This window comes from Triticum dicoccoides, chromosome 6A (genome assembly GCF_002162155.2).
Source record: "Triticum dicoccoides isolate Atlit2015 ecotype Zavitan chromosome 6A, WEW_v2.0, whole genome shotgun sequence".
NCBI lineage: Eukaryota > Viridiplantae > Streptophyta > Magnoliopsida > Poales > Poaceae > Triticum > Triticum dicoccoides.
Genome location: NC_041390.1, coordinates 458,933,865 through 458,946,192, shown reverse-complemented (window position 1 = coordinate 458,946,192; position 12,328 = coordinate 458,933,865). Strand labels below are relative to the sequence as shown.

At 43.7% G+C, this 12,328-nt stretch overlaps 1 protein-coding gene across 1 annotated transcript; it reads left to right on the top strand.

Annotated features, from left to right (window-relative positions):
* The first annotated feature begins 3,795 nt into the window (after window positions 1-3,795).
* Window positions 3,796-11,629, top strand: LOC119317263 (protein SHORTAGE IN CHIASMATA 1 homolog). Its single transcript, XM_037591693.1, has 9 exons — window positions 3,796-4,157; window positions 4,320-4,403; window positions 4,497-4,586; window positions 4,676-4,819; window positions 5,284-7,229; window positions 8,158-8,365; window positions 8,928-9,659; window positions 9,777-11,267; window positions 11,352-11,629. Exons 1-9 carry the CDS (start codon window positions 3,864-3,866, stop codon window positions 11,469-11,471), a joined length of 5,109 nt encoding a protein of 1,702 aa, XP_037447590.1. The 5' UTR covers window positions 3,796-3,863; the 3' UTR covers window positions 11,472-11,629.
* Window positions 11,630-12,328: the final 699 nt, after the last annotated feature.

Genomic DNA, 12,328 nt, shown 5'->3' with positions numbered 1-12,328 from the left:
ATACTTTCTCCTTCATGAGGCCAAAAATTATATATATAATTCCGATCACGATGAACTAGATGCATAGGATAATTTTTTGATGGAATTCCAATTTCAACTGATTTCAATTCCAAGATTCAATATCATCGCACAGCCTATACCATGGCAATGCTTTCCCCTTAAAAGATAAAGGGAAAACCTTCTTCTTAGCTTCATCTCTAGGTAAACCTGCAAGCTTAAACAATCCACAAAATTTTTCCACATATATCAAGTGCATATCAGGATGTTCGGTTCCATCTCCTACATAAGGATTAGCTAGCAGTTGTTCTATCATACCCGAAGGAATTTCATAACCAATATTTTCAGTAGGTGAAGTAGGCTGAGGGGTGACTAATTGTGGTTCCGATCGAGGTGAAGATACCCCGAACAAACCCCTCAAAGGATTGTTTTCCATAGTAATAAGTGACAATAAATTTCCGCACGTAGTAATAATTTTTCCTTACCAAGAGCGCTTCACTCCCCGGCAACATCGCCAGAAAAGAGTCTTGATGACCCACAAGTATAGGGGATCAATCGTAGTCCTTTCGTAAGTAAGAGTGTCAAAACCCAATGAGGAGTAGAAGGAAATGACAAGTGGTTTTCAGCAAGGTAATGTCTGCAAGCACTGAAATTATAAGTAACGAGTAGTTTGATAGCAAGATAATTTGTAACGAACAAGTAATAGTAACGGTAACAAAAGTGCAGTAAGATAGCCCAATCCTTTTGAGGCAAAGGACAGGACAAAACAGTTTCTTATAATAAGCAAAGTGTTCTTGAGGGCACACGGGAATTTCATCTAGTCACTTTCACCTTATTGGTTTGATTTGTGTTTGCTACTTTGATAATTTGATATGTGGGTGGACCGGTGCTTAGGTGTTGTTCTTACTTGAACAAACCTCCTACTTATGATTAACCCCCTCGCAAGCATCCGCAACTACGAGAAAAGTATTAAAAATAAATCTAACCATATCATTAAACTTTTGGATCCAAATCAGTCCCTTACGGAATAACACATAAACTAGGGTTTAAGCTTCTGTCACTCTCGCAACCCATCATCTAATAACTACTCCACAATGCATTCCCTTAGGCCCAAATATGGTGAAGTGTCATGTAGTCGACGTTCACATGGCACCACTAAGGGAATCACAACATACATACCATCAAAATATCGAACACATATCAAGTTCACATGATTACTTGCAACAAGATTTCTCCCGTGACCTCAAGAACAAAAGTAACTACTCACAAATGATAATCATTCTCAAGACCAGAGGGGTATTAAATAGCATAATGAATATGAACATATAATCTTCCACCAAATAAACCATATAGTAATCAACTACAAGATGTAATCAACACTACTAGTCACCCACAAGTACCAATCTATAGTTTCGGTACAAAGATTGAACACAAGAGAGGAACTAGAGTTTGAGAGGAGATGATGTTGATAGAGATTGCCCTCCCCAAGATGGGAGAGTTGTTGGTGATGATGATGACGATGATTTCCCCCTCCAGGAGTGAAGTTCTCCTGGCGGAATCGCTCCGCTGGAGGCAAAAAGTGCTCCTACCCAATTTCTGCCTCGAGACGGCGATGCTTCATCCCAAAAGTCCTCTCCATATTTTTTCTAGGTCAAAATGACTTATATACCAGGAGATAGGCACCGGAGGTGGGCTGAGGAGGGCACAACCCACTAGGGCGCGCCTAGGCTCCCTGGCGCACCCAGGTGGGTTGTGCCCACCTGGTGGGGCCCCTCTGGTACTTATTGGCTCTAGTATTTCTTATATATTCCATAAAAATTCCCCGTAAAGTTTCAGCTCATTTGGAGTTGTTCAGAATAGGTAGCTTGACGTAGCTTTTTCAGGTCTAGATTTTCAGCTGCCGGAATTCTCCACTTTGTGTAACCTTGCATATTATGAGAGAAAAGGCAGTAGAATTATTCCAAAAAGCATTATTATGCATAAAAACATTATGAATAACAGTAGGTAAACATGACGCAAAATGGACGTATCAGGGGTCCCTGGGCTGCCGGTTCATCTCTCATGGGCCAGACAGTTGGGCCACTATTGATCCATCATTGGAAGGCTGAGCTATAAGCGATTCCGTGTTCGGGCAGGAAACCTCCGAAGCCTTGGCGTATCCTCCAAGTCAAGACAAGGGAGTTGGCATGTTTATCGCCTGATGGTAACCGACCATGTGTAACCCTAGGTACCCCTACTGTCTATATAAACCAGAGGGTTTAGTTCGTAGAGGCTAGAACCATCATCCTATTTGTCTAGGGTTTAGTTCGTCCGATCTCGTGGTAGATCAACTCTGTAACTATCATACAAACACATCAATACAATAAAGCAGGACGTAGGGTTTTACCTCTTCGAGAGGGTCCGAACCTGGGTAAATATTGTCTCCGCGTTCCTTGTTCCCCATCGATTCAGGATCTACAACTCGAGACCCCCTACCCGAGATCTGCCGGTTTTGACACCGACAGCGAGAAGAACTGCTTCACCACCAGACCGTAGTCAGGTTGATCAGAAGGAGCACAACAGCAGCATCGTTGCGGCTTGTCCTGGACAAGCTCGCGGTGGACATGGCCTTCATGGACGAGCTCGTGGCGAAGGACAAGACAAGATAGAGTATCTTGCGTGCTGGCAGAGGTGCAGGGCAAGTCGACAGACAGGGTGACGACGGCTTGGCCAAGACACGAAGCATGATTGGCTCGACGAGAATGACTAGTCTAGAAATTTGGTTCGGATGAGGAATGGAAACTAAGGATTTGAAGGGTGATAATGAACGAGGCAATAGGGACCTAAGTGCAAAGAACGCAACACTCCTTCCACATCAACCATGCCAGCTATGCATATGACCGTTTCGCATAATGCAAGCAGCCAGTGCAATCATAAGAACATCTCTAACAGATCCCGTAAAAATGGTCAGACCTTTAAATTTACAGTATAAGTTAAAAAAAACTCACCAAACAAATCCTGTAAAAAAAATTTACATGTCCCGTGTATTATCCCCTACATACCTCATATTTGGAGGTTTCAAGGTCGTTTTTAAGGAAACCCGTAAACTGGTCAACGCTGGGGTAGGCGGCCTGGCGGCGCTACGCGAGCATGCGGAAGAGCTTGGCAATGGCTATCTAGAGTGCCGCCGGAGCATGCGACCTGCCAGGGCGGCGCCGGATCAGCCGACCGAGCTTGTGGCGGTCTAGCACGGAGCCGGCAGCAGTTACGTGCGTGTGTTACGGCCAGCCAGTAACTGCATACGTGTGTACCGGCCGGTCGGAGTTCGAGTTCATTCGTGCGTGCTTCACGTGGAACTGCATACGTGTGTATCGGCCGGTCGGAGTTCGAGTTCATTCGTGCGTGCTTCACGTGGAACTGCATACGTGTGTACCGGCCGGTCGGAGTTCGAGTTCATTCGTGCGTGCTTCACGTGGAAGAAGAAACGTGAGGAGAAAAAGAAGGAAAAAACTTTTACCTAGTTTACGAGGTCTTTTTCGCTCGATGCCGCACGGTGCCGCAAATTCGTTTTAGGGACCTGTATACTGTTTTACCGGACGCGTTTTTGCAGGATCTAGCAAGTTGCTCTAACGACTTTAATTTGTGATTTTCATAATATAGTGATCAAAGTGATTTTGCACGAGAGTACAGGTATCGTGCGTGTTTTTTAGACCATTTCCCTCACGCTGATGAGGCACCGCCGAAAGCAATCAAAACCGAGCTGCCCAAGGCCAGAGCACGGTCGACGACATCGCGACGACACAGCGAGATTCAATTTCAAACGTCTCGACATTTCAAACCAAATCACTCGCCTTCCTCCTTCCTCCCACTTCGTTCCCCGCCTCCCAATGCGGACTCGCTTCCTCGCCGCCGACTACTTCTCTCCGGTGCCGTCGGCCTCCTGCTCGGACCGAGCCCTAGCCCTAGCGGCCCTGCGCTTCCCTCCTCTTCCCGTCCCCTCCCTTCCTCCCGACCCGCGTTTCCCGTTTCCTCTCCCTTTCCCCGCCGCGGCCGACCTCCCTGCAGTCAGCATCTCCGGCGACGGCCTCGACTCTCTCCCCATATCCTCCGCGCTGTCCGAGTTCCTCGCGGCCGTCATTCCGCAGCCCCTGCCTGTGCCGACTACCCCCGCCGCCGACGAGGTGAGTCGGCTTTTCTGCGGTGGTTCGCGTTCTCTACTCGTGTTGGTTTAATCTAAGTAGCTCGGATTGGGGGCGCTTCGTATTGTTTTGGTTAATTTGGTTACTCTGTGAGGCAATTCGTGCGGCATTTCTGAATTGCAACGGCCCGGATGCTTCACGCAGGGATTGGATGATTTCCTCTACGACAGGGGCGTGTATAGCAAGGGTTTTAGCTCGAGGGAGTCTGTTGCATTGAAAATTCCTGATGTAAGTGAAGCTTTAATGCTTGTATACCCTGCATTTGTGGTTTCCCCCCTCTTTTCATGTAACATCTGTGAACAATTTTTGTGTTTATTGAAGGGATTGGACGAGATTAACCGCGAGAAGGAAGGGGAGGGAGACGGATCCATATCCATGTCAGATAGATCGGGGACCTCCACTGATACAAAGGTGATTACAGTTTGTTCCTGTGTTGTTCAATTGTGTTGTGACTGTTTCGTAGGAGATCAGTGTGTGATTTCTGCATTTGGTGATGTTAGAGATGGGAACTGCTGAAGGAGCACATATTTGAGGTTGCAGAGGTCGATCTCCCGCAGGTTTTGGAAGGTGCATCCTTTGGTGGTGACCAGTCGGGTGATGGTGTTACCTTATCCTTTCATGTTCCAGATGTGAAAATTCACTTGGTACTTTACATCATCTCATCAAAATTTCCAGCAGTTAGTTTTTTTTTAGAATCTACGTTGTGCTTAGACCTGCAGTTAGTTATAAGAGGCAGATCAAAATATTGTGTATAGAATATCGAGGTTGTGATACTGCTGTTCCTTTACTGCGTACTGTTACAGTTATATACGCAATGGCGTGAAGCAGGGTTCCCTTGTACCTTATGTATCCAGCATGGTTTCAGATGTAAAAATTTACATTCATCTTGCCACTGTTCTGCACAAGTACTATATATAGCAACCTCTATCATTACCATAAAGTCATATCCAATTATGTAAACCAGTTAAGGTTGCTTTCACCCATCGATTAGTGGTTAGTATTAGTATGTTGTCGGTCTGCTTCCCTTGTGTTCTCTTAACTCAAAGCATCATGATATTTATTAATACAATGTGCTCATAGTCCCATCTTCTATTTGAATTTATTGTAGGATTTCATTGATATTGACACTGAGATGACATTGAGATATCCAACAGAACTTGCGGAATCAATTTATCAAGTAGAGAAAATCCCGGTGAAGCATAATGATGATGAGGACCTTTTGTCTGCAAGAAATAGTAACTTCTCAGCGATTGCAGCATTAGATTGTGGTGTAGCAATACCACAACTGGAGGTTAGTAGGCATTCCTGGGAGCTTAATGAGTGTCCCACTAAGGCAGAGGTATCCAATATTTTTCATAACCTTGTCGAACATTTGGGTGAAGCACAAGTTCAGCATCCAGTGTTGAACTCAACTGAGTTCTTGAGATCAACTGATATGGACATGTTGGCCTTTGTTTCCAAAGATGCCCCATGTGCAGACTATCAAGCAGATAAACCAACGACAGTCAAGGCTGCAGTACAAATGGATCTTGTGAGGATCAATGATAATGTTCTACTTGAGAGAAATTCAGCACTATACCCTCTCAAGCCCGATGGGACCTTTTCAGACTTGCCTTGTTCAGTTCTTTTAGAAGAAGTAGAGATCATTGATTTTCCTTCAGAGGATGTCTTCAGAATGCTTGTTCAGTCAGATGCAGCTGAGCTGAATACATCTGATGAAATATTCAAAGACGACTTTTATCAAGCAAGACGTTTCTATGAATCAGTGGTTAGCTCTGAGTTGGTGCTGGTTGACGATACATTCAGATCACTGCCTACACCTATTTTAACTGATGAAGATATGACACTGAGGTCTATGGTCCCCCCCATGGGAGAAATACTTAACTCCCTGAAACCACATTCTCTCTCTGCAGCCGACAGAATTTATTTGGACTGGCATCTTTTATTGGGAGGTCCATGCAACCGGGAGATCTGCTCTACCTATGCCAGCATGGTTGAGGAGGTAAAAAGTTGCCAGTTAAACTCTGAGCTGCAAGTCAGTTGTCAGCAGACATCAGCACTTGGCTTTGATTTTCTCGAGTATTTTTGGAGAAGTGCAAAGCACCAAGATGATGACAAACAGAACAATACTTATGTTCCTATCCCTCTACCTCATGATCCACCTGCTGTAGCGGAAACAGCTCAGAAATACAGACAAGAAAGTGATACTGGAGGCCACAGTCACATGAAAAAGTCGAGTTCAGAAAAGGCAACTTCCTTATTCGAGTCAATGTCACAATCCAGTGAACTAAATTTCTACTTGAATGTCAGAAGCGGCACCAAGAGAGGAACTAGTGCTCAAAGTATTTCTACTTTGGATATCCCTACTTTAAATGAAGAAGCAGTTTCTTTTCCAAGCAGGCCTAAAGTTGACAAGCTCATAGAAATTCATCCTGTCAGCCTCTCAGATTCTATTCGAGTCCTTATCAAACACATCCATACAAGCTATACATCTGCTTTGCAAGAAAGTGCATATTTGAGGCATACTTTCTCGGATGGGGGTTTAAGCATTTCAAAGCAGAAGCTTCTTGGACTGATAACTGAAGGAGGTTCAGATGGCCTTGATAGTCACTGTAAACACGAAGATAAGATGGAACTCATTGTACTCTATGGATTAAAACAGGTTGCATATTATCTATGTTTCTTTGGTTTGCATGCTGCCCATCTGTACATGAACAACCTGATTGGAAGCTTTGAAAATATTCCCGAGAGATTAAAAAATAGTCATTGTTTCATCGGCGAAGCATTGTGGAAAGCTGAGAAGCATCAGATTGACTCTCACCCATCATTGCATGACATTGAGATGATCCTGAGATCTAATACGTGTATCAGCCAAAAGATCCTTGTAGTTGCCGATAGAGCTTTCTGGCTGCCATTGGGTCAAAAATTAATTTCGATGAAGATGACATTTGTTGAGCTCGGTAAACACCCTGCTGCATCTTACTTGGATCCAAATCCTACAACTTGGGTGCTGGAAGGATTACCAAAATCAGACTGCGTTCTGCTAGATAATAAGTAAGTGCATATGATAAACAAATTATGCCAATTATCTGCTCCAGTTCTTGTTTTACTGAGTTCTACAAACCAAGTTACTTCTAGAAACAAATAATCTGGTTAACCTTGATGAAACAATTTCATGCAACAACAACAACAAAGCCTTTAGTCCCAAACAAGTTGGGGTAGGCTAGAGCTGAAACCCATAAGATCTCGCAACCAACTCATGGAACAATTTCATGCAAGCACTACCAAAATGTTCCATTCCATTTAGCATACAGAATGAGTAAACCACTTAAGGGAATTCATATAAGAATAAGATCCAATCAGCTGTGTCATTGCGGTATTGCAAATTGCAATCCACTTGTTTTTCGTGTCGGACCCTTTTAAAAATCAAAATGTTGAAACCAGTTATTCACAAGAAACCATAAAATAGTGGTTATAGTTTTGAACAGGCTGAGTGCTTTGCAACATTTGAACTTCACTGGAACCAAGTCTAAATTTGTTTTCAATCTTGTGAGCAAAGACGCGCATGCGTTGTATGAACAGTTCATGCATGTTTGTCACTTGGCTTTTGTTTCTAACTGATTAGACAGATTAAAATTTACAACTCAATAAGTATATTTGTAAAAGGATTTGGATTTTTCAGAAGGGCCAATGCTTTGGTACTTAATGAGCCATCTTGCATTTTTTGTTCCCATTGATGATTAAACTGCCCTCCCAAAATACTTTTGAGCCTTCACTTTTTTCTATTTATGTGGAGATTTTTTATGGTATATCATAACACATAAATTACAGGACATGCACAAGAGACAAAAAACTTAACTTTTAAGGTGTGAAAATTTGTAATAGAGTTCATTTTATTTCTAGGTAGATGCCTTTTTTTTTCTGCACACATAATACTTTTAGTGTGACTTGTCAAATATTTATTTTGGTCTCAATTTTGAAGGAACATTCCAGCTTCATTCCCTTTCAGCGAGTTTGGCATCATACTGGAATATGGAGGTCCAAATAAATCATCTACCTTGTTGTCTCTGGCTCCTAAGTTAGAGGGTTTTCCACCACTACATTTCCTCTGTGTCAAAGTGGATGTTGAAGACCCTTCGCTTGCACTTGTTGAGGACAACCCTACAGACCAGGAGTTGAAAACCACATTGGTGATTGTCGATTACTTCTTCACACTTGCATTAGTTTGATCTTCTTATGTTGGTCATGATATTAGGAACTTATTGATGTTTTGGTTTTACCATATGTTGGTCAAGCTGTTTGGAAACTCACTACTGTTTTACCATGCACATGTTAAATATGAAAGGCCACCTGCAAAATGGAAGGTAGATGATTAGAGCAATAATGCAAACTATTACTCCCTCCGTTCCAAAATACTTGTCGTGGTTTTAGTTCAAATTTGAACTCTAACCACGACAAGTATTTTGGACGGAGGGAGTATTATTTTTGAACTTCATACACATCTCACTAAAATTTGCAGAAATAAGCAACCGGTGATATGCAAATAATTATAGGTTTCTGAACCCAAGTTCATCAATGGCTGCATACTTTTGTTGAGCATTGGTTTTACATGCCGGATCTTGTGGGTGGTGTACATTTCATTTGAATTCTTCAGATTTTGTTCTGAGACCCTCATTAGGGTGCTACCAATGGTTGATGGGGCAAAACATAAATGCCTACGAAGAAATAAGAATCCGTGCTGATTATTTGCAGGATACGGTTCTGCATGCACTTAAGAAGGATTTGCAAGAGAAGATGAGCAAGATGCGTATTGTTGATTCATTGAACTTTGTGCCAGCAACTACTCAACTGCAAGAACGGCAGGAAAATCTGTGCAAACATCTCACTGCTGATTCAACAAAAAAAATACCTGCAGATGATCAACTGCTCAGACTAGAAAATTTGGAAAAAAAGAATATTGTTGATGCACATAATTTTGTTCCTGCAGCTGAAGAGCGGCACATAGAGGAAATGTTGAGCAAAAGAACTGTTCTCCATTCACGACATTTTGTGTCTGCACTTGAGAAGAGCAGCTCGACTTCTGTATCTGCAAATGTGATAAAAGCCCCACAAGACAATCTATCTGCTACTGACTTGCCTTTGAGTGTAAAAGTTGGCAGCATCATTCCTGGAAGATTATCTAACCCGGTGATTGTTGTAAATACTGGAAGTCACGGAAAGAATATGATTTTCTCTCGGAGATCGTCTTATCAGCAGATACTATCTTTGGAGAAAGGAGGAATGCAGGTTGTGGAACGAGATGTTGATCTTCTGGTGGACCTAATACTCAGTGCTTCAGTTTGCTTAGTATGGTTTGAGACCAAAATCTTTGAGAGCAATGAATTCACAGCGTCAACAGAAGCATCTAGTATAACAAATTTTATAGAGACCATCGCAACCAACATTCTGATGTCAATTAGTTTCTGTTTCTGTGGTTGCATAATGGTAATTGGTTTTGAACTCCTGAGATTTTTGCTTTTTCCTGATAGAGTCATCATGGTATTCCTGTCTTTGAGTTATATCTGCAGTAACTGAACCGTTTCACTGTTTCTACTTTTGTAGGTCTTTGAAGGTGAAGCTCACTCCCTTTCTTCTGTAATGGAGTCATCTGATTCTCTATATGCTGCAGCTGCTAGTCTGGGCATGAACCTGCAGCTATTCTTCTCACGCACCCCCAAGTCGGCAGATGAGATAATTCTCAGTTGCATTAGGAATGTGAATAGGTTGAATAAAGCTCCTTCTCCAGATATACCTGAATCAGAAAGCTTGGCTGAATCATTTCTCACAAAATTCCCTTCAGTCAATCCCTTGTCTGCATACATTATTCTTTCTTGTGGAGGCAGCCTTGTGGAGTTCCTCAATTGGTCACATGAGCGCCGCATTCAGGCTATTGAAAAGTACCTGTTGTCTCCGCAGAGCATTTCTCTGTTCAATGCTTTGTGCAAATTTGGTGAGCTAGGTGAATCTAAGTCTGTAATGACCGATTGCTCTTCTGTAGATTCAGACATCTGTAGTGCATTGTTGCAGTCTCCAAGGAAAAGGAAAAAGTGTGCCTCACAAGCTTTTGCAGTACCAACTAGTGATCGCCTCCATCCCGATCCTCTAAACCGATTGCCTGGTAACTATGTGGAACATAATGTATTCTCACAGCCCAAGTTCAGGAGGTGCTCTGATGTGGAGGATGCAATGCCTCAGTTCCCAGAGGTCTTTATGTTTGATCAAAGTTTGAGTAGGGGAGGTGAAGGGGTCTCTTGTGTACCAAGAGAGCACGATACTGATGCAATAATTGGCAATCAGATCATGAGTGATCATTTCAGCAATGGTTTGACTACAGATATGAGGCATTATGACCGAAGGGCTAGCGGTATGGTCGACACATATGACATCTCTTGGCAACCTGAATCAGTGGGTAAAGAACGAATCAAAAACTCTTTTCCCCCAAGCAAACCATCATTCAATAGAACTTACAGTCATCCAGTATTTCCAGCTGCATTGGAGATCAATGATGATACTGGTGACTGGGACATTCCAGGAGGTACGCATCGCACGTGGAAGGGTGGGGATAATTCAACTGCTTGCAGAAATGAAATGGGCAGCAGATATCGTGAACCAAGAGAGGAAATAATTCAGAGTCCAGGAAGTTCGCTTGCTTTTCTGAAACAGGATTCTGGCTCTCATGCAACTTCACACGGCTCAGGCTGGGAAATGGATTATCTAAGGCAAATGAACGAGAAAAGAAGAGCATGTCAGGAGAGATCAAGATGCAATACACCAGCAATGATGTCAAGCTCGAGGATGAGGGATGGTGCTTCCAAGATTCTAAGTCCTCCACCTATTGATTCCTTCAGATACCGAGGGGATAGAGAAACTCCTTTGAGGGATCGGAGCCCATCTGTTGGGATTCAACGTTATGGGAAAGCCAGAGAAGGACCTAAAGCGCATACCCATAGGGCAAGGAAAGATTTCAAGATGCAACCAAGTGCAAGTCATGAAAACAGGAGGGAGCCGTCCATTGATCCAACATGGACTCCCGTCGACAAGAGAGCGAGACAGGTATATATGCTAACAGACTCTGATGCCATAAAACTGCTGCTAGTGTTTACGCATAATAAAGTTAATCTGGATGATTTTGTGCAGAAACTTTTATTTGCAACGCACGGGAAGGAAAAACAGAGCAAGCTGATCTGGAGAAATCAAAATAGCCCTGGCATTGGGTGTGGCTTCCGGAAAAGATACCGGGAAGAAGAAGGTATGTAGGTTAGAGGTCCTCGGTCCTTGATGTAAATTAGTGGTGATGTTTTAATAATTGATAAAATATATCCCATGGAAATATGTGTTAACAACACTTTTTAGTATGTATGTATGAACTTTGTTGGAGGTAGAATGTGCACAAAGTAATACTCCCTCCGATTGAATACGGTGTCACTTGTCCATCATTTGATAGAGGGGACAGGGAATGTTTGTCTTGTTCATTGTTCAAACTGCAAGGTTCATCTCTCTGGTGTTTGCTTACGTTTGATCTGATATTTACACTTGAGCGATTATACTGAAAGATGTCTCTCTCAAGCTCGCTCACCCTAGCTATTTGTGTCAAGAAAGCAAAGCCACCATGTTCGCATTACGTACTGTTCGCTGACTGGATATGCCGGCCAGCCTCTGCAGATATGTTGCTCTACCTTGTCCAGCTACAGGATCGATTTGAAATTGTTGTGACTCGCGTCCGACTTGCTAGCCGTTGCGTAAGATTCAAGGCCTCGAACCCGCCACCGGCTCGGAGTCCGACAGCCTTTAAAATCAGGAACCGGCCCTCGTGGCAACGCTGACCTCGCGTCGAGTTGGATCGTGTCGAGCTTTATCGTTCTCTGCGCTGCTTCAAACAGCGCGAGCTTTGCACACGGCGACCAAGACCGATGCAGCCCGGAGGAGGCTACGCGCCCCGTCCCAGCACGGCCCCATCCGGCGCGTACTACGTCCACGGCGGCGCCTGCTTCCGCGACGGGAGCAACATGGCCTACCGCCAGCCGCCGCCACAGCAGCAGGAGCAGATGACGCCGCAAAGGAGGGAGGCGGTGCTCATGGAGGCCGGCCGCCTCGCCGCGGAGTACCTGGTGGCC

Excerpts from the sequence above, each read along its gene's own strand:
- LOC119317263 (XM_037591693.1), top strand. The coding sequence starts at position 3,864 with ATGCGGACTCGCTTCCTCGCCGCCGACTACTTCTCTCCGGTGCCGTCG. Across the intron at positions 8,366-8,927 it reads AGGAGTTGAAAACCACATTG|GATACGGTTCTGCATGCACT; the intron begins GTGATTGTCGAT and ends GATTATTTGCAG. Across the intron at positions 9,660-9,776 it reads GTTTCTGTGGTTGCATAATG|GTCTTTGAAGGTGAAGCTCA; the intron begins GTAATTGGTTTT and ends CTACTTTTGTAG.